This window comes from Schistocerca gregaria, chromosome 4, assembly GCF_023897955.1.
Source record: "Schistocerca gregaria isolate iqSchGreg1 chromosome 4, iqSchGreg1.2, whole genome shotgun sequence".
Classification (NCBI taxonomy): domain Eukaryota; kingdom Metazoa; phylum Arthropoda; class Insecta; order Orthoptera; family Acrididae; genus Schistocerca; species Schistocerca gregaria.
The window spans coordinates 160,988,460-161,011,568 of record NC_064923.1 but is presented as its reverse complement, the minus strand read 5'-3'; the positions used below and the strand labels follow the sequence as shown (position 1 = coordinate 161,011,568).

The window sequence follows — 23,109 nt, the reverse complement described above, 5'->3', positions numbered from 1 at the left end:
TTTATTATACGACATATTACTGTGTGATAAAAAAAAAGTTTTTTGGCAGAGTGTGCTGAATTAGCCGATTAGCAGTGAGGCACTCGACGAACGGCAAGTGGCACACTGCAGCGGCGATTCACTATATAGTAGCCTACCCTATACGACTACTACAATGAGCCGAAGGCAGAGCTATACACGTCTCCCGTGTGAAAGGGCGCGCAAGGTTAAGTGTAAAGCGAATTGCTTCAGTTCTGTCCATCTGGATGCATGCTGCCTCCCCCACTCCACCACTCCCCAGTATAAAAGAGGCATACTGAACGTTGTGTTGAAAAAGACACATCGCGCACTGATTTGCCATTATCTTCCCCCCTAAAGTCTCTGTAAACGATTAGACTAGTTTATCAGATTCGTTGTTTGCTATCTACGGGTTTCTCAAACAACTAACGAAATTTCTCAAACTCAACCCCTCTACTGAAGAAGCTATTACGCAGTGGGTATCGTGTCGCTAAGTATTTTGACACTTGTGGGCAATGTACAAGGTGCAGTGCTGGTTATAAACTTTAAATATTCGAAATCTGCTCCAGTTGGAGATCTTTCAGTTATAGATAATAGTCGAGCAAGCAACTGCTGTTTGGCAAACGCATGCGTAAACCGTCAAAGTTGTTCGGCAAATCAGCTGCTAGTCGATACGTTCGTCAAATACAGTCCGAGAAACACGTCAAACGAATCAGTTTACTGCCAGGTAATTTGAAAACCAGGCGAAGTTTCAAAAATTGTCTTGACAGTCTTCTGTGACTTCACGTAACTCACACAAAAATGCGAGAGGAGCACTACTTCTGTACTGGCCCGAATTCTTATTTATATTGTCTTTCACGATACACTACATCTTCGTTGTGACTCCCACTGCAGCAAATACAAAAGTAGATTCTGATCAATGGCAGTGTCGCTCTGACTAAACAATGCGCGCAGCTCGTCTCCGAACATTCGTTTGTAAGGATGCAAGAAAGGGAAAGAATACTCCAAAATTGATTAAATTTGCTAGTATTTCATGTAGTTACGCTCCATTGGCCATTTGTTTTCTTGGCGAGTTGACTTACGTGCTCATTCAGCCTCTGCTGACGTTACACCTAAATATTCTGTGCGAATGATGTGACATGCGTTATTTGCCTAATCTTTAATCGCAGTATAACACACTCTTCAACCTCATCTGCAGAAGTTTTTATGCCAAGATACTTGACCAAGATTGTAAATATATTACACTAACACCCTTGTGAGACCTAGACGGTAGAACGGAATCATCAAAATTTTCCACACAGTGTATTGAAATAGTTCGATGTAGCAGCATTTGTTGTAAACAGTATGACGCATTTTCTGCAACGTCTTACAATTGACATCACCAGTGAGGGCTTGTTGTTGTATTCTTGAGTCCAAAGCCTGGTTTGTTGAAGCTGCCCATGTTAGCATATCCTGTGCAGGCTTGTTCATCTCTGCATAACTACCTCAACGTACATCCATTTGAAGCTACTTACTGTAGACAGACTTAGACCTCCCTCTACAATTTTTATTCTCCACACTTCCTTTCATTATCAAATTGACAATTTCTTGATGTTTCGTGATATGTCCCTTCAATCAATCCCTTCGTTTAGTCAAGTTCTGCCATAAATTTCTGTTTTTACCAGTTCGATTCAGTACTACCTCATTTGTTATTTGGCCTACCTATCTAATCTTCAACATTCTTCTGCAGCACCATATTTCAAAAACTTTAATTCTGTTCATGTCTGTGCTGCTTACGTCCACGTCTCACTTCCGTACAAGGCTACTCTCCAAAATACGTTTAGAAAAGAATATAGCTCTTAAGTTGATATTAGTTGTAAATAAATTCCTCGTTTTCAGAAATGCTTGTCTTGTCGTGTTTTCAGAAATGCTTGTCTCGTTGTAGCCAGTCTACATTTTATAACCTTTTATTTCGTCCATCGTCAGTAATTTTATTGTCCACATAGTAAAACTGATCTACTTTTACTTTCTTATTTCTTAATTTAATTCTTTCGGCATTACCTATTTTAATTCGATTACACTCCATTAGCCCGTTATACTGTTTGTTGATGTTCATCTTATAAGCTCATATAAAGACTATCCATTCCGTTCAGCTGCTTTTCTGTATCCCTTGCCGTCTGACAGAATTACAATGTCATAGGCAAACTTCGAAGTTTTTATTTCCTTTCCGATAATTTTAATTCCCCTTCAAAATTACTTCTTGCCTCCTCACACAACTTGCTCATTGTACACATATTGAATAACATCGGCGGGGGGGGGGGGGGGGGGGGGGGGTTATGCTACACTCCGGTCTCACTCGTTTCTCGACTGCTGCTTCCCTTTCATGTCCTACCACACTCGAAACTACAGCCTGGTTCTCTGGGACAGCTTCTACCTGTTTTTCCATTCTTCTGTAAATAACTCGTGTCAATATTTTGCAACCATAACTGATGGTTGTGTAGTATTAACACTTTTCTGCGCCTGCCTTCTTTAGAATTAACTTCTGTATTCCCTTACGCCTGCTTCATTTGTTGCGTTTTCTTCTTTTCTTCCTTTCGTCAGTTTAATTATCTCCTGTATTATCCAAAGATTGCCTTTTTACCTATTTGATCCTCTGTTGCCTTTCCTATTTCATATCTCAAAGCTACCCATTCGTCGTCTATCGTATTCCCCCGTTTCAGTCCAACGCTTCTTAATGCTCCCTTTGAAACTCGAACTGTTTAAAATGCGGTTCCGAAATCCCTTCTAGCCATTATATACCCACCTTCCAGTGTCTCAACGTCTCTTCCACATGTGCATCATTCTTTTTTGTTCTTAAACCAAGTGGAGCAATGATTGAGTTATGCTCCGTGCAAAGTTCTACCAGGCGGATTCCCCTTTCATTCATTTCCTCTAATCCATATTGTACTGTTTATCCTCCTCTTCCTATTTCTATTACCCAATGCTAGTTACCAGTCACAATTAAGTTTTCGTTTCCCTTAACTATCTGAATAATTTCCTTTGTCTCTTCGTTCTTCCAATCTCTTCATCATCTGCAGAGCGAATTGGTGTACCAACTTACACTGCTGTGGTAGGTGTTACCTTCGTATATATCTTGGCTACGGTAACTCCTTCAGTATAATGTTCATAGTAACTTACCTGTGTGCAATAGTAGTATTGCATTTACCGTATTTTATTTTGTGTTGATAACTCTGTATTAAGCTGATCAGCAATAGTATTCCTTCCTGCCGTCGCACTTCACTAATTCCCATTGTGTCTCTAACTGAAAAGTATCCGTTTCCCTTTTTAAAACCGAGCGAGGTGGCGCAGTGGTTAGCAAACTGGACTCGCATTCGGGAGGACGACGGTTCAATCCCGTCTCCGGCCATCCTGATTTAGGTTTTCCGTGATTTTCCTAAATCGCTTCAGGCAAATGCCGGGATGGTTCCTTTGAAAGGGCACGGCCGATTTCCGTCCCAATCCTTCCCTCACCCGAGCTTGCGCTCCGTCTCTAATGACCTCGTTGTCGACGGGACGTTAAACACTAATGTCCTCCTCCCTTTCTAAATTCTGGGACTTAGCTATCCGATTAAGAGATCACACATTCCACACTTGGTACGCAGTATGCCTGTTTGCTTTCTGAGTAGCCACCGACCGGTGTTCCAAAAGGGCGACTCTTTTACCTCTGGAATATTTTACCCAAGAGGATTCCAGAAGAGCTGCTTGCCGTCGAAAAAAGGGGGGAGGGAAGGAGGGAGTGAGAGAGAGAGAGAGAGAAACGTGATAGCGGGGAAGTTACCATTTGCTTTCAGTCGTTCGCAGTACCAGCACTGCAAGATCATCTTGGATAATTTTACAAGATCCGATCAGACTGATGCCGCTGCAGCTACTGCCGTATGACTACTTTTAGCAACAAAAGGTTAGCTTGGCCTTTCCATAGATACCACTCATTTATGGTTGCACCTACAGTACGGCTATTTGTATCTCTGAAGCACGCATGCCTCCTCACGTCGGCAAAGTCCGTGATATACTTCAAGAAGAAGTAAAACAGGTGTGTTTGTGTGTGTGTGGGGGGGGGGGGGGGGGGAGGGAAGTAGGAAGGAAGGAAGAGAGAGGGCGGGGGCGGGTTCGGGATTTCCATCGATTATCGCGCATTCACAGGCGTTTGGTGAACTAGTGTGTCTCATCGCCCTTCGCTTTGCAACCAAAAAATTCCTCCCTTTACTAATTCGTGAGAATTGTTTGCTTGTAAGTATTTCATTTAATATTTGTGATCTGTGCACCGTAGCGCTTGCGGTAACCTAAATTGTCTAATAGTTTCATGGAGAACAATCGTTGATATTTCTGAGCATTTTCAAGTAAGTTCGTTGCTAATTCAATTGATTTATTCTCCAATATTTTCAGCTCTGAATAAGGATATCTTCCCTCCTCTTTTCCCCTTGCAAACCATCACGGCTTACCTCTTTCAAGCTATCGACACTATTCGCCACTTTTTCCTCGGTCAACATTTTTACCATACCAGAAGAGCGTTGCAGTTATTTTTCGTTTTGTGCCTGAAATTGGGGATCGAAAAGACCGTTTGGATCTCACTTTTCGAGTTTAGCTGCACTGCAACTTACAGATGGACTACAGCGGCAAATCAGTTAGGCAATAAAGGTAACAGAATCGCCACGAACAGTGAAAGAAACGAAATTCGCAATTTGATTACACTGTTTCTTCATACATAACCATCGTATGAAAATACTGCTCTCGTACCATTTGCGAGCTTACGATAGTAGTAGTAACGGCGCTATCATACAGACCTTTCTTAAAAATAGGAACGACCTGCGGCCTATTGCAGTCACACTGAACGCTATTAATAGCACGTTATCTGAAAATTATTATATGAATGATAATGGAGTGCATTGGAACAACGCTGAATGGCATCAATGCTGAGAAGTAATGTTGTTCCTCAGTCTGAACTCATAACGGCGTCAGAGCGTGGAGAAAGTCAGTTTTGCAATTAGCATGTGCTGATTCTGATTCTCAATACGAGTCGCACCTGAAGATCCCCTCCCCTCCCACGCCCCCCCCCCCTCCCCCCGCTCTCTCTCTCTCTCTCTCTCTCTCTCTCTCTCTCTCTCTCTCTCTCTCTCTCTCTCTCTCTCTCTATATATATAATCTGCTCCAGGTTAGCGCCGCGATGTAATCCATGGAGCGAAGACTCTTGCCCCAATTCTTGTGCTGTTTAACATGAGTTGCATCTCAGATGACTTAAACGTCGATGGGGCGTTAAATTGTTAAGTTTCTTCCTTGTGCATTAAAACTGTGTGTCAGGGTATAAACAAATAAGACGTTGATTGAAAAGACATTACGGCACACTTATCTGATCCACGTATTTGAAAAGCGGCGAGACTGGCGCTCTAGTTGTCCGAAAGGAAACGAAAATTTTATTTGGCGTGGAGTGCGACCGTTAATAAATTCATGTTTTGCTTGTCCGTAATTAATACGTATCAGCGCTTCAGGAGGACTGAAGCACAGTTGGTTTGGGTTCCACGAAAGACAGTGAAATAACGGCACACTAGCGGAAACACTGAACGAGTGAAATCAGACGTGTATCGGTGGAGCCGGAAGCTAAACACGCAACGCCCTTTCGCCATAGATATTTCATGTTTGGCTAAGATTGTGAGGTTTCAGAAACATCCAAAGTTTTCGTACGCCCGTGGCTGATCAAACATTATGATAGGGCGTCGTCCGTTTTCTTTCCTCCGACGTAAACGCAGCGCACACTCATTTGTTAGTGACGTCTGGCGGTCGATCGGTATTGCGTAATTCACTAGAAAGAGAACTGTTACTGCCAATTTGTCTCAAAACACTGCGGCTGATTGTATCGGGAACGATACTCATACTAGGTAGCAAACATTCCTGGTATGCTTCTGCTGTTCATTGTCAGCTCGTCTCGCCGACTAGTTATTACACGCTTAGTCACCAGCTAGCTGCCAAGGCCGGTAGAGCGTTTTTGGCCCGCTGAACTTCGTTGCGGCGTGACTTGCACTGCGCACATGGTTGAAGCAACCAGTTGGAAGCCATAGCGGACAGAAGTTAAAAGGATACGCTGACGTTCTGTTTCATGTGCAAGAATTTACGTCTACTTTCGTACTCGGTAAACCATTATGAAGCGCGTGGCAGAGGGTATTTCCCATTATACCAATTATTAATTTCTCCCGTTCCATTGACTTATGGTGAGCGGAACAAATGATTGCTTAAACGCCTCTGTGCGCGGTGGAACTTTGTCTTTGCTATCAGTATGGCAGCGGTACGTAGATTCCTGACTTACAGCTGGTTAGCTTGTTATTGAAACTTTGTGAGTAGACTTTCAAAGTGTCTAAAAGTGTCTGCCAGTTACGTTTGGCCCCCAATTATTGTTTTCGTCATCAACACTAAAACTAATTTGATGCTCTTCTCCAATCTAATTTCATTCCAGCATAACTAAAGTATCCCACTACCTCCAAGATCTACCATATGCACTCACATCTAGTCTAGGCTTGGCTTATCCCTGTGATTCTTTCTTCAGATCCACGTTTTAGAATCGTCTCTTGCCATAATATGTGCCCATCCAATCCCTCTCTTCAATTCTTTATATTACTTGTTAGTAATTTTCCTCGTTGGCTCGTTGCTGGCCTGCTTTTCTTACTCGATCAATCCATCTCATCAACAGCCTTGCATCATCATAGCTCAAAGACTTATAGTTGTTTCATTTCCGTCTCCTTCAGTGTCCAAGTCTTACACGACATAGACATCGGGTCCAGCGTTAAACATGAATGTTCATTTGGTCTCCGGGATTTTTGTATGTTACCCATAAAGAAATTTGTAATTGCCGCTGCCGGCCAGAGTGGCCGAGCGGTTCTAGGCGCTACAGTCTACGTTCGCAGGTTCGAATCCTGCCTCGGACATGGATGTGTGTGATGTCCTTAGGTTAGTTAGGTTTAAGTAGTTCTAAGTTCTAGGGGACTGATGACCTCAGCAGTTCAGTCCCTTAGTGCTCAGAGCCATTTGAACCATTTGTTGTTGCCGCTCATGTTACGTCACATCCTTGTGTAAGCGACTGTGTGTGTGGGGGGGAGGGGGGAGGGAGAGAAAAAATTAAGTTAAAACATTAAAGAAGAAACAGCCACAAATGTTTCAACACAGTTCAAAATCTGCCAAGACGATAAGGGCAATACACAGCCCATGCTGAAGTTTATTGAAAAATAATAAACAGCTATTTTGGATTTCGTAAAGCATGCCTAGATGCGTGCAGCGTACTTAATTCTGGGATATTATTGGGGGGGGGGGGGGAGGGGTGACTAAATGAGCTGTTCAACCTGCAGGAAAGTTAGTGGGAGCACCACAATTATAAAATAGGTTTTTGTCGGGTTAGTATCTCCTCAAATAAAAGTCCAAAGCGAAGTTTGGACAGTTGTACTATTGTTTGCGTGTGGAAGGTTAGCGAAAATCGCTCCAGCTTGACAGTAGGTGGAGGAACTATAAATATAAAAAAGGAAAAGTCTAAAAGGCTAAATGTTTAGAAATACTAAATATTCCCGCTCTCATCTAGGTCGAATTGTATAAGCGCATCCTTGAAGTGAGTTTTTGCCGTACTACCGCCGAGATTTCCTAACTCATTCCTCCTTACCGCATAAAATTGTGCTCCGGTTAAAGCATTGGGTTATTAAAAAATAGTTTGCATCGCTTCCATAGATGATATAAGCGTCTGATTCTTAGGCGCTCAGAGGGAAAAAGCGCTTGTGTTTCTACGACTCGGAATTAACGAAGGGACAAGCCGAAAACGAACCTAAAGAATCGTTAATTGGTGATTATGAATTTCTCCGTATTATTCCATAATGGGAGTTGAATATTTTATTAAATATATTAATTTTGTGATTCGTCAGCGATTAAAGAACTGTAGACAATTTCGCATCTTCGTTATCTGTAATCGCTTCGGATTACATGAGAAAACTGTGTCAAGTTTCAAGAGATCCTTGATGAGAAGTGTCCTTCGCTAGCAGGAACACCTTCACCGTCATGGCGGAACTCGACTTGCGTCAGCGAAGAATCTCTTCGCGTCGGAACAGGTTCGAATTTAGCAAATCAGCTGACAGTTTGGCTTCGTCTTGGAGACTAAATTTAACCCACACGGAGAAAGAGGGAGGTAGGGGGTCTAGAGGTGGAGGTGCTAAAGGTATCGTAATTTACCACGTCGCATCTTCTGCACAATTTTCAAATGAACCTGCATCAACAGCGCCGTATAATACTTTTCATGTTCAGTAGGAGGTTAGCGCGGCACGACTTCGTGCAAATTTGTTGCCGACGTTAACGAATATGTAAAATCGATCATTAATTGGACCCTACTGTATTTGGCGTATTAACTGAAAATAAGGGAGGAAAAGTTGGTTTATGGTCATTAGAGACGGGCAACAACTCGGATTTGACAAGAACACGGCGTGAAATCTGACAACTTTTCACGGAAACCATCCAGGCATTCGCTTTCACTGATTTAAGTGAACCATGAATAACCTAACTCTATATGGGCGTATGGGAATTGGAATACCGTTAATTCAGAATGAGCACTCACATATACATACAAGCCACCATACGGTGCATGGTAGAGGATACCTTGTATCATTGCGTCACTCTCCATTCCACTCACAAAGAAGCGAGGAAAGAACTACTGTCGATATACTTCCGTAGGAGCTCTGGTTATCTTGTCTCGCCTTCGCGATCGTTAAGCGACGTTTGTGTACGTGGCTGCAGGATCGTTTTGCAGTCTGTATTTCATAGTGTTTCGCGAAAAAAGAGTTGTCTTCCCTCCAGGGGTTCGCATTTTAGTTTCTGTAATACTCGCGCGTTGATTGAACCTACCAGTGACAAACCCAGCAGCAGGCCCCTGAATTTTTTCGATGCATTCCTCTAACCCGACCAGGTGGGGATCCCAGAAACTCCAGCAGAACACTGTGTGAGCCAGGTTGTTGTTAATTAACGAGAAATACATAAATTCGTTACTACTACTACTACTACTACTACTACTACTACTTAGAAAACAATTATTCGTATATTTTTTGTAATTATGAACATAAACGCCGTTTTAATTACGACACCACCTGGGGTGTAAGCTCTAAAGGACGTAATTCATTTTTTGGTATCCACTTGCTGGCTGTTGCATGTTGTGAAATCTTTTCTGTCTAGTGCCTTATCAGCCTTTGCTTGTGTTAATTTTTCGCTGATGGAAGCATTCCGAGATTATTACTTATTTTCAGCCTTTTGCGTCGGTATTACAACTTAATATGTTATGAAACGCTGATGCCATATCTTTAAACAAGAACCATTAAAGCGATCCATGGATTATCAGAATTACTTTAAAATCGTATCTTTGGGGCCACTTTCACTGAGCGCGTTGTCGTCGTGTTTAGGTAATGGATTCGCATTTTGACACCGACGGTGGCGCCTCAGTGGTTAGGAAGTGGACTCGTATTTGAAGACGGCGATTCAAATGCCCGTTCAGCCATCCAGATTTAGGTTTTCCGTAATGCTGGGATGGATCACTTGAAAAGGCTATAGCCAAATACCCGACTCAGCCTACCCAAACATGTACTCTGTCTCATAATGACCTCTCTTGACGTAGACGTTAAGCCATAATCTTCTTTGATTCGTTATAAAAGCTTACATCTAGTAACACTAAATAGGCTGTAATATATTAAATTCTGCGCTAGCTTGAAACAGTAGTGTAGTTAAGTGCGTGAAATAAGGCCTTAGACAACAGCAGAAAAGTTTGATACGCTTAGGCTAACTATCAAGCAGAAATATTGAAAATACATGCACGAAGAACCTTTTGAACTCTAACGTTGATGGATTCGAAGAGGGGTAGAAATTAATTCAAAAAGACAAAAAAAGGCGCGAATGTATTCGAAGGCAGGCTCTATGTTCACGACAAAAAGACGTAAAATTATTTTCGTCTGCCGAGTGAAAATGCGCTACGTGTAGTTAAAGTACACAAGCAGTGAAACTGGCGATCTGATACTCTTGAATATTCAGTTGTATTATCCTACGTGATTGTTCATACTTCCATAAAAGTGACTTTTAGTTCTACTGCCATTTTTATTCGTAAATGCGCAGCTCGCTGTCTGTCTGCCCAGACGCATTTGATTGACAACGAGGCCCGTTAGTTTGTGAACGGACGGATGTGTTAAAGTGTGAACCAGAGAGAGAACACATTGTGAATATCTTTTCCCAGAGAGAAATTTTCGTAAGAGGAACGGCCTAGACTAATCGTTTGTTATGTTACGTGTTTAGAGCAAGAGTATTAGTACAATGTGCACGTGCAATAATGGACGATAAATGGTGGGTTTCCGTCAGACTTTTGGGTGAAAGGACAACTTTACGAATGCTAGGTTAATGACTTGAGTCTAGCGCGTGTCATTACGATTATAAATGTGGCCTAACAGTCAGAACTAAGACATACCCGACTTATTCAGAAGCAATACGAAGTGAAGATTCTGCGAAAACTGGCACTATAAATTCACTTAGCCAAATAAGATCGCCCGGTGTATTAATTCACTGTGTGTAATTTAAGTGAACTATCAAAGAATTTGATCTGACGCTCCTTAATATTCAGGTGCTCCATCTCTCACGACTGGTCTTTCCTCCACCAGTATAATTAGCACTTTACACTTTCAATTCTGCTCTCATTTTTTATAAGAAAACACTTGCACTCTCAGTTCATTGACGACAAATTCTTTGGTTCGTGACCCACGTGTTAAAGCGTGACCAACGAAGAGAACACAGTGAATCCTGTGTCTCTGCAGAGGGAATCCATCGCTACATCCGGCAGCCAAAATGGTTATGCCATGTGAAACAATGCTCCTGCCAAACTCATAAATCTGCCGGAACGACAGAGGCCAAAAACTTTTGTCTTGGGCGAGAGTGCCGCGTTATTGACCGAAGTGAAAGATGTAACACAAATGTCCGGTATGCAACTTATTCGCTAATACCTAACTTCAAAAGAAACTTACGAGAAAATTAAAATACACGAACAGAAAGTATTTGTAACCCTACCTGGGATCATCTCTGCCGTCAGGCGCCCAGTCAGATCTTCGTCGATGCCTTGCAGTTCCTCAGACATTACGGAAGGTAAATTGATTCTTCTCCATGTTGCATCGTCGGTAGGTATGGCAATTGACCCACAAGATGCCCACACAAGAGCGCAGAGAATGAACGTTAGGGTGTTCATACAGCATAACGTCATTTCTCGCGTTGCTTGGAGTCTCGCAAACGGAACTACAGATCTGTTCTCTCTCCCTCCACAGACGATCGAGCGACTGCCATTTAATGAGACACATGCAGCCTTTCTTATCGGCACCGAAAAGGGCGGTGAACGTCTTGGTAATCAGGTCATTCCGGGGAAGAGGTTCCCGTGTTTAGTTTAGAGGGTGTGTGTACAGACACGTCACCACCTCGTTTACGTGGCCTCCTTTCGGCTCTTTTCGGCAGGAAACATTCTCGCGAGCTATAGTACGTAACCGTCCGATGTGACTCACTCATTTTGAGCACCTGGCTTTACTGATTGGGATATACGAGTACTTTGGCTACTATATGTCCGGGATTATCCCGGACAGTTCTGGTTTTTTAGTGCTGTCCTTTGTAATATCCTGGGTTTGCAAAATATGCCAGAGGTTTGAGAATTTTAAGGCCGGGGAAGATTTTTAAAATTTTAGGCGTATGTTAGGGACGTTAGCCGATCGTAGATAAAGCGCTGACGACGATGGGGAGGCATGGCTACTGGTTCCGTCACCGTTTTTCACTCTCTGTTAGCCATTTGACAACACAACAGGGACAGTGCGGTTATGTTTTCGTGTGCTAAGTAACTCGTCGACACTTTTGGATCATTTTACCACTTTTCGTTTTTTGTCTCATTGCTCAACGTTGACCAAAAGCAAGTCTTGTGTTACCCTGCGAAAGGAATACCAATTTTTTTTAAATTGTCTAGTGACAGTAACAGTGAAAGTGTTAATTGCACACTACGAATTGTAGAACTCTCTGTTGTACATAAAGCAAAGGACGACATTACAGACCACGTGAAAACAGTTGAACATAGCTGTATTAATCCAGTGTTGTTTGTGACTCAGATTCTGAAAAAATATCCGACACTATTGAAGACAAGAGTTTCAGCAGCTTTTTGAGGTGCTGCAGAAGGCTGGTATTTCATGTTGCAGTATTTCTAAAATGGTTGAGTTTGCAATGTCTGTGCCTGGGACAGTTGCTCCTTCGCTGTGAATTATATGATTCAAAATAGTTTTAAGACTTTTAAGTAATTTAAAAAATATGCCCTTGAATTGTACACAAAAATATAAGCTGCGATTTGAAGCCTTCTCCCCCCCCCCCCCCTGCACCCGCAACCCTCAACACCCCTTTCACGTCCCCCACCAACATCCCTATCTCTCGCTGTTCTTTACGGTTTTGTTTGGTGTGAAATGTGTAATATCGTTTAATTCTGCCACAAACTTCTGGACTAATTTTGTGGAGTAGGCAAATATAAGTTCATAAGTTAAATAGATACACACAAAGGTTCAACACCTTAGTGTATTGGAACAGTCTCCATAAGATTATTTGAGCCTCGCGGACTTACAATACCAAGTTTAAATCGATGTATCAGCGCCTTTCATGTATTCCGCTATCAAACTTTATTTACTTAAATTGAATCTGTAGGGTAAGGAGGTAACGCTTGTAAGTAAGGGGAAAACTCCTTTCACAAAGCTTCCTCGTGGTTCCTTGTACTTCGTACGTGCCAGTACTACATGATCCAGATCGTTCACGTCACTTCGGTCCTGATCATAACTTTCAGAAACTATAATTTTTATTCGAGATATATTTGGGTGGTGGTGGTGACGGAGGAGAAATATCCGGATCCCAGCCTCGTGCGAATGGTGGATGTCACATAGTCGAAACACGGTCGAGGAGAGATGTCCAGTTGGATGGTACCTAAGATGTCGGCCCTTATATTGCTGAGTCATATGACATTCGCGGTTCCGATCATGGTAAGCAGCTTTACTGATGGTTGTTCGAAATCAGTATGAAGGATTGGTTTTAGACGGAACTTTCCTTCATTAATGCTCCACTTTACTAGGTGGTAGACTCTTTCGTTGTAAAAAATTCCATCACATCATCTTACCCATTGCAAATGGACATATGTCATTTTTCCGTGCTTCTGTGTTACTCCAATATATCCGAAAATATATCTGTTAGTCTGCTCGTCAGATTTTGTATTTTGTGATTTCTGCATAACGCTTTGGGAGCGATGAGTAACAATATGAGCATAAACGAATTGGTTCCATAACAAAATTGCCTTCCATTTGGCCAATAGCTCCGCAGTACGGATAGGAGTTTCAGGTAGGTGGAAGTGCAATCACTTGATAGTTTTTACTAGGTGGACTGAACACACATACGGCTTTATGGTCACTTTCGAAGAATGAATGACTCCAGATGACTGAAACGGACCTTCAACAGATTCGAAACAGGATAATATCCTGGTTCGTGAACATCGAAAAAGATGTAGAGAAAATGGACGCAAGACACACAAATCCGCAACATTTTCAGAACAGTGATATCTGGGACTTTTCGTCTTGAGAAACAGACAACTGATGCCAAATCGTCATAGATCGCTGTTCTAGACGCAGCTAATTGATTAAAAAACAATACCTAAATGAAAACCAATTTCGTAGTGGTTATAAGCTTGTCGTGGTCCTTACTGACTAAATAAGTATGGCGGCGTAGACCAGCATATAAAGTAGGAAATACAGGCATGTGATAAGTAACGACGACCCAATGCTTAAAACGCCGTTTCCTTCGTGTCATCTCATTCGTTACACTTGGTAGGCCGACTTATTCGGTTTTATTCCGAACATTCTTTGCACTGTACAGTCAGATCTTTTTCTTTCTCCTCTATCCTTCGTGTGTTTTAACGTAACATTTTGCGTAAGAGATTTGCATGTTGTGTAAGAACAGCGATGCGCAGGGTACGGCTCGCTATTAATCTGATACCAATATCCACCACTAACCTTTAGTTGTTCTTTTACTCGTCTTTGGTTCCCTGCGAAAGCAAAGGGCGGCCCTTGTAGAACATATTACTTTTACAAAACATCGTTTTTGCCATATTTTTTAAATAATAAGAACGTTTGTGAAGTAAGTGGTGTGAACAAATTAGTGCGTTTTTTCGCGAATCTGCAATTTTGTACACCCCTAATTTAGAGGACGCCATATATGTCAATTTCTTCGACATACTGTTATTCAAATACTCTTCTTCCACTTGAGAATTGTGGACTGATGAGAATAAATATTCCTCTAGCTGTCCTTTATTCAAAGTTAAGCTATCGGATTATCGGGTTTCATGTAACAATTCCGTAAAATTTTCAGGAATTTCGAAATATGGGAAATATGGCGCACATGGTGTGACGTTAACGTGCAGAGATTTCGCGATGTGAACATCTCGGATTTCATAATATTGCTCTTAGAATAATTGCCTTCTTCTTTATCCGCATCACGGCAGACATGCTTCTGTTAAAGTCATGATTCCAAGGAATACTGGACTGCTGGTCAGTTTGAGATTAGTGCTTATTTGTTTTTATTGGCAGAATACCGTAGCCACAATTTTATGAAAATTTTGTTTATGATGATTTCTGTTTTCTTACAAATTTACGCTTTTCTTAATCTACAGTAAATATTTATTTCAGACAAAATTGTTATGCTTTATTTCAAAATGTTGCCATCAACTTGATTGTAGTTTCCTTGCTTCAGTCAAGTGTGTTCCCTCAGATACAGGTATCATTTTTTTCATCGGATACAGTCTTAGAGAGCAGACATGAATCGACAAATTGATCAATGATTGTGCTTGGAAACAGAGCAGTAGGCACTTACTGTACCGTATTTGCAAAATACATCATGATGAAGAAACTCGTTTGGAGCAGTTCGTCTGTGAATGCAGTTTTTGACACTTTCTATCATAAACATATTTCTCCAGAAGTGTGGGGGGGATCACAAACACTTGCGGTCCTTGAGATATAATACATCTAAGATAGAGTAGCATATTATTAGATTTGTGTCTGAAGATATATATGAATTTTCTCAGACACCCTTCGTGCTAAGCATCTCTCTTCTGTATGAATGGCATCTTCACATTTTCTGGCTATTAATACATAAACTGTTTAAGGTTTGCAAAACTGTTGAATGGTGTTCGTCAGGTACCTTGGTTGTATGAATATGCTGAGGAATTTTATGTGAATGAATATTACGGTACTAAAACTTCCACTTTACCAGCAGTTTCATTGTCTTAACTGAGATTTCACCACAAGTCTCTCAGCTGTGTAATATAGCCTGAATTTGTGCCCCCTACTACATTTAATGCTCAGGAAGAATGGCTTGAATGAATGCAAACTTGTAGAACGTGTAGAATAGTAGGGAGTGAGTAAGAAAGCAGAGAAATTTCATACAAATAGATACAACAGCATTCTATCTTGTGTAAATGGAAATGTCAAAGTTACAAAAAGATCAGTCATCTAATAGCCACTAAACAAAGTGGATAGGCGATAGCAAGTGTCAGTATTCCTAGTGAACATCACAGGGCACAGTTTCAGTACAGGAATTAATTAATACATTACTGAATAACTAGTCTTCAGAAAATGAGTTCGTTATACCATTTCATGTTAGCTGTAGTGCCACATTTTTTAATTTTTTTTAATTATAATGATGCTTTCGATCCTGAGTGGTAAATAGGGTTGTACACACCAGGAAGTGATTACTGCTTTATGCAATGTGATGATGATGTAGGGTGCTGCCATCTTATCCTTGTGCATGTAATATGCTCTTCATGTTTGTCCCAAGTCTTGTTTCAGTGCTGGAGTATTGTACCAGTTGTTGGTCTCTCTGTGCCAATTATTTTACACTTTTTACTGAGGGCTGGAGTGGTGGCATGTGTGGTGTTGCATCAGCTTACATTTCTGACAAACCATAAGTGCTTCACAGAATTGACCGTATGAAATTTACTGGTGACAGGCTGAGTGGCTAAACATACTGTCTTTGGATGAGCTGTCTTAAACATATGCTACAGTAATGATTGCATGTATTTTAGATGCCAAGACATAACATGTGAGTAGCCTGCGTTGTTGATTAGCTAAGTGGACAGTCACCAAGTTTGGCAGTCCCATGTGTCATGCGATACAAGAAGTAATACCAGTCCTTACATAATGAGAAGAATGTGAACAGCAACTGCTGCATCAGGGACATTTTAAGTCCAGGGTACTCTTCTTCAGGCAACTCCACTCACAGTATTTAGCAGAACATTGCCCAGCCAAAAATTACAGGGAATGAGGAAGCATTCTTTGAAGAAGTACCCTTGCTTTAATAGTCTGCAATTTGTCTGATGTGTGTTCCTTCAAACATGTCTGGGATGTGGTTGATTGGCAAGCTATTGTTACTGTGCTCCAGCAACCAGTGTTGATGCTTCTTGAATTTGTGTGCAAACAGAGTGAAGAGAGATTCTCCTCGGACATATCTATGCCATATTTTTGTTTGTTTGTTTGTTCATTCATTCGCTATGGTCCGTGGATCCCATCAAGGAGAATCTTCAGTGATGCGAAGAGAGTCGAGATATTCATTAACATAAGACAAAGATATTAAAACTTGACCTGTTTACTGTTTTAACAGTAGTAAATTACTATACTGCTTCATGCTGTTAACACTTCTGCCATTTAAATTTAATTGAGTAAATTATTAAGAAAGCTGGTGTATTAGAAAAAAAAGCTGCTACCTCCTCAGTTTTACTCTGTATCTGCTGTTTAAGCTCTGTGTCCTATTCACAGCACATTAGTATTAGTCACACAGTTTAATAACAAACCCTACTTAATGACATGTAATAACAGAACTTTTTAATCTATGAATCTAGATATTCAGATAATTTGTAGAAATAGTGGTTAATGTGGTATTGGTAGGGACTCAGTTTCTCACTTGATGTTAGATGGCAGCTTGTTGAATATTTCAACACCAGAGTACACAACTACATTCTGAGCCATGCACATAAAGAGAAAATTCACATGAAAATTATTTTTGCATCTGTTATTGTGATTCTAAGCTACAGTGTTAAGTGGATTTGATGGGTATGGGTGTTTCATACTATACAGCATTCTCAATGACAGAGATTATGTACAAATCTGAAATCCTGATTGTTTGCTTGTTGTCATGTGCTTTATTTGTAGTATAAAGGTAATTTTAGTATGTGTAACCTACTTGATATGACAGTTTACACCAATAGTTTTATGTTTAACAGGACTGGTTGCTCTTCACACCTTTTAGCATTTAGATGTGGTGTCCTAGGAATATCCTACGTCTAAAATTAGAACAAAATATATTTCCTTTTTTTAAGAGCTGGTAAAAAATTGCAGAAGAATAGCAGGGTCTAACCACAAGTGCACTAGCATTCATATGGTGACTTAAGTAGTGTTACATTAATGATGAAGTCAACAACTAAACTGAAATCTCTCTAGCATGTTTTTAAACATTTGATACAACAACAACAAAAAATCTGTAATGTACTTAATTGGTTTTGCAACAGAGTAAGAATGTTGCAAACAATATGTTTCATGTTTACACACACACACACACACACACACACACACACACACACACACACACACACACACACCCATTACTCACCAGTTGTAAGGGCTTCTGAACTAAACATTTGCCAGAGGTGAAATAAGTAATAAAAAAGGGAAAAGATCTCACACTGAGTATTGAACCTTAAGCTTTTGGATTTACAGTCTCACAGTGATCTGCCTAGCCTCAGAACCACTGTTTAACTACTAACAGAATAATTATTAAAGAATACAAAACTATTGTTGCAAATAACAAACCATTTTTTCTTCATAATAGTATTCTTCAATCTATACAAAAGAGGTTAATGCAAGAGTTGAATGAATCACATTCTGCTGAGGAAATTAAAATGATCACTCGTAACAGCAGTAGAACTCTCTCCTAACTATGGTGCATACTGTCAGTAAGGATGTGGACAAGCTTAGTTGATAGTGTGTTTCTGTTCCCTTTAGAGATAACTGTGTAATTTCACATTTCAAATACACTCCTGGAAATTGAAATAAGAACACCGTGAATTCATTGTCCCAGGAAGGGGAAACTTTATTGACACATTACTGGGGTCAGATACATCACATGATCACACTGACAGAACCACAGGTACATAGACACAGGCAACAGAGCATGCACAATGTCGGCACTAGTACAGTGTATATCCACCTTTCGCAGCAATGCAGGCTGCTATTCTCCCATGGAGACGATCGTAGAGATGCTGGATGTAGTCCTGTGGAACGGCTTGCCATGCCATTTCCACCTGGCGCCTCAGTTGGACCAGCGTTCGTGCTGGACGTGCAGACCGCGTGAGACGACGCTTCATCCAGTCCCGAACATGCTCAATGGGGGACAGATCCGGAGATCTTGCTGGCCAGGGTAATTGACTTACACCTTCTAGAGCACGTTGGGTGGCACGGGATACATGCGGGCGTGCATTGTCCTGTTGGAACAGCAAGTTCACTTGCCGGTCTAGGAATGGTAGAACGATGGGTTCGATGACGGTTTGGATGTACCGTGCACTATTCAGTGTCCCCTCGACGATCACCAGAGGTGTACGGCCAGTGTAGGAGATCGCTCCCCACACCATGATGCCGGGTGTTGGCCCTGTGTGCCACGGTCGTATGCAGTCCTGATTGTGGCGCGCACCTGCACGGCGCCAAACATGCATACGACCATCATTGGCACAAGGCAGAAGCGACTCTCATCGCTGAAGACGACACGTCTCCATTAGTCCCTCCATTCACACCTGTCGCGACACCACTGGAGGCGGGCTGCACGATGTTGGGGCGTGAGCGGAAGACGGCCTAACGGTGTGCGGGACCGTAGCCCAGCTTCATGGAGACGGTTGCGAATGGTCCTCGCCGATACCCCAGGAGCAACAGTGTCCCTAATTTGCTGGGAAGTGGCGGTACGGTCCCCTACGGCACTGCGTAGGATCCTACGATCTTGGCGTGCATCCGTGCGTCGCTGCGGTCCGGTCCCAGGTCGACGGGCATATGCACCTTCCGCCTTCCACTGGCGACAACATCGATGTACTGTGGAGACCTCACGCCCCACTTGTTGAGCAATTCGGCGGTACGTCCACCCGGCCTCCCGCATGCCCACTATACGCCCTCGCTCAAAGTCCGTCAACTGCACATACGGTTCACGTCCACGCTGTCGCGGCATGCTACCAGTGTTAAAGACTGCGACGGAGCTCCGTATGCCACGGCAAACTGGCTGACACTGACGGCGGCGGTCCACAAATGCTCCGCAGCTAGCGCCATTCGACGGCCAACACCGCGGTTCCTGGTGTGTCCGCTGTGCCGTGCGTGTGATCATTGCTTGTACAGCCCTCTCGCAGTGTCCGGAGCAAGTATGGTGGGTCTTACACACCGGTGTCAATGTGTTCTTTTTTCCATTTCCAGGAGTGTATAATGGTTGAATATGTTTATCAGCAGATCTATGTAACAGGTCAGCAGTTAATAAATAGCTTTTTTCCGCTTTTGAGTTGGTCATTATTGTGATTATTAGCAGATAGACTGGTGACAGCAAAATATTGTTGAGAACTTCACTTAAGGCACTGAGAATATTTGTAGCAATGTTTTGTAGGTTGTTAGTTATATTTGTTTACATTACTTTCTGTTAATGATCCAGTCTTCCAGTATCTTGAAATGCCAGGTCTTGGGGTGATTTCTAGTAACTACACACACCAGTATTTAAGGCTGTGACTTTTCTTGAGTAAATCTCTCCTCTGTACTCCCAGCAGCATGATTTCAGAACTTTGAGTGGCAACAGCTAATCTTGTGTGATTCATGCTTATGTAATTGTCCACATTTATTTTTTGGATGGGGGTAACTACACATTTGTTATGTTTGTTCAGTGGTATTCAAAATGCTGCTTAATAGAATAGCGTTGTACAAGCAACTACAATGTATTTCAATTATTGAGCTTGTAACATATAAATGCAGACAGTAGATTACAACAGCTTCATGGTGAACAGTGTCTGGGGACAATGAAGATTTCTCTCTTCTGTGAGTGTCAAAGATTAAATGACATGGCAAGATTTCGAGTAAGTGGAAGCTATATTGTCCATTAATCACCCATGATTGTTTCAAAAATATGAAAAGGTTTTCAGATACCAACACTACTCATGACATTTGTTGACTAGTAAATTATTTATTTAGCGACATGTTTTGAGGTGATACCTCATTATCAGGCTATAGTGGCATTACAAAAACATTCAGCATAAATGTATAAAGACATTAAAGTTTCTTTACATGGATGCTGTTAACTTGAAAATTTTTATTGAACTGTCAAGTAAGTAATGGTTTTATAAAATTTTTTGTGTGAAGAGCAGATCAATATACAAAGTGTCATTGCTAGGTTACTCTCTCTCTCTCTCTCTCTCTCTCTCTCTCTCTCTCTCTCTCTCTCTCTCTCTCTCTCTCGCAAGACGATCACAGCAGTCATGTAAAGAACATCGAATATCTGTATACAGTTATATTAAATTTTCTGTAACGCCATTATAGCCTCATGAGAAGGTATCACCTTGAAACATGTCACTAAATAAATAATTTAGTATCAGCAAATTTTGTGACTGGTGACAGTATTTGCAAACCTTTTCATATTCAAGAGTTAGAGTAAACTAACTCTACATAATGAAGAGGGGGAATTATTTAAAATAATGTATCTTTCTTTGTGAATGTAACATGAGAGTAGGAATTTAGGGAACAGATCAACCTTTCTTGCATATAACAGAAAATATGTTAAGATCAGGAATATTTAAGGCAAGTGCAGAAGAGGGAGAGAGGGAGAGAGGGAGAGGGGGAGAGGGAGAGGGAGAGGGAGAGGGAGAGGGAGAGGGAGAGGGAGAGGGAGAGGGAGAGGGAGAGGGAGAGGGAGAGGGAGAGGGAGAGGGAGAGGGAGAGGGAGAGGGAGAGGGAGAGGGAGAGGGAGAGGGAGAGAGAGAGAGAGAGAGGAGAAGAGAACTGGTTTACAACCACATTACATCAGTAATACTGTGCATGCCACATCGTTCCCTGTAAAATTCTTAAAACCTTTAAGCTTAAATACTGAAAGATAGGAAGAACAAATAGTCTCTATAGAATGCCATTAAAGGCGGAGTAAATGTTTCTTCCACCTGTAGGGAGAATCAAATTTTATCGTCTAGAATTGCTCTGCCAACATTCCAGTGGCTACATCTCCCGGCAACATTTGACACAAATAAGAACAATTCTCAGTGTTATTTCTGGTTCGTTGAAGATAATGAAATTTACTTCTGACCCAAACTGTAAGCACACAGACAGGTACAAACAGCTTCTCTGTTTTTCTTGTAACTCAGGTTGCCAGATAAATGTGGAATATGTAGGTTCACTATTGGGGGGGGGGGACCACTTTGATACATACAGTGATCAAAAAACTGTTACCATTTTTGAAGTCCTATTAGGGAGATTTGGAATGCGTCCTGAGGAAAATTTCCTAGAACTCCTGGGAAGTTTGACATAAAATAACTTGTCTTTTAAATGAGATGCATAAATTGCAGATCATTCAGCTCCATCTGCAAATGCACAGGGGTGCCTTCAAATGAGATGGCAAAGGGTCGAATACAAATGTGAGACTGGTAGTATCATGAAAATGTTTAGAGAAATGTCATTGTAATTCTTTCAACATTGCAAAGAACTAGTCAAAATTCACATTTTCCTTATCACCAGGTAGACTAGAGAAATAGGCATTGTTCTTTGTCAGAAGTTGTCCCTGCCACAATGCAATTTTCTTATAAAGTGCTTACATTTTCCCCATCAAATAATAAGTAAGTAGATTTTCGTGTTTCAATGGGCATTCAAGTGTGCAGTTTTAAGTCCACTAAAAATGTGAGGTCTCGGATCTTCAGATTATTGTTCCTGCTTTCCTTTCCCCATCAGAATTCAACATTATCAGTCTTAAATAAAAAAAAATCATTTTAGGCCTGCCCCCTGACTTAACCAATGTACTTTGCAGTAATATATAACATCTGATGAGTCTCCTGTACATAAAATCAATGATTTAACTTACTTGTACATCATGAGACAGCAAAATTCTGATTCTGTTTTAAATTTTGCAGATATTGAAGCTGATAGTTTCATTGGGCAAGAACCACAGACATCTGCAACTGGGCTGCCACGAGTACCTAACATCAGTGTCCCAAAACTATTCTCACCACTGAACAATCAGCAACAAAATGCTCCCTCAAGTAGTTTTCACCTGATAGGTACAACAAGCATTGACAGTAGCAGAACATCCCCTGGAGTGCAAAACATACCTCTGAAGCCTCCTTCACCTCCAGCACAGCAAACTGACGGAAGTATAACTGTTGTGAAGGATCTGCCTCAAGCAATACCTGCACCACATTCTCTGGAAACAGTTGGTCTTTCTTCTGGAGGTCCGCCAGCACATTCTTTTGCGCAGCCTGCTGCTCAGACATCATTTCCTGCACCTGTGGCACCATTTCAGTTGACCATCCCACCTCAGCAAGAAGTACATATTCCTGATCGTCCACCTCAGAGTACACCACTTTACAGTAGGTATTTATGTTACTCTAGTTATTTATGAAGACACCTTCATGTGTTGTTACCCTCTCTATACTCACAATTCATGTAAAAGAGCTTAATGAAGTACGTGAACAATTTTGAAGTTTATTGACTACATGAGGGTCTAGGGGATGACCTCGCACTCGTTGCAGTTTCCAGTAACTGTTCTATTAAAGTCATGGTAATTGACTAAATTTCAGGCAGGATATTGGTAATGAAATAAAAATGCCCTTAACACAGCAGTCTTGTTTAGTAAACAAAAAAATGTTTATTTCACCCTTGCTTAATGACATGAGTGCTGATACAGGCTGGCCCACTAGTGTGGTAATGAATTTATTAAATCCAGAAATTAAAGGTGCTGTTCAGACTTGAAGCCTACAAAATCAACTGTGGAAAACTTTACTAAACCCATAAAACTGTA

The 23,109-nt window shown here is 41.4% G+C and overlaps 2 protein-coding genes across 4 annotated transcripts in view; one reads left to right on the top strand and one right to left on the bottom strand.

Annotated features, from left to right (window-relative positions):
* Positions 1–11,298, bottom strand: part of LOC126365915 (uncharacterized) — a 72,973-nt gene extending 61,675 nt beyond the window's left edge. For both annotated transcript variants that reach the window (XM_050008653.1, XM_050008654.1), the window contains exon 1: positions 11,065–11,298. In XM_050008653.1, coding sequence (XP_049864610.1) covers positions 11,065–11,254 — 190 coding nt within the window. In that variant the 5' untranslated portion in view covers positions 11,255–11,298. The remainder of the gene's footprint in view (positions 1–11,064) is intronic.
* The window catches only part of LOC126365914 (phospholipase DDHD2), a 213,888-nt gene that overhangs the window by 81,492 nt on the left and 109,287 nt on the right, over positions 1–23,109 (top strand). For both annotated transcript variants that reach the window (XM_050008651.1, XM_050008652.1), the window contains exon 2: positions 22,223–22,678. In XM_050008651.1, coding sequence (XP_049864608.1) covers positions 22,223–22,678 — 456 coding nt within the window. The remainder of the gene's footprint in view (positions 1–22,222; positions 22,679–23,109) is intronic.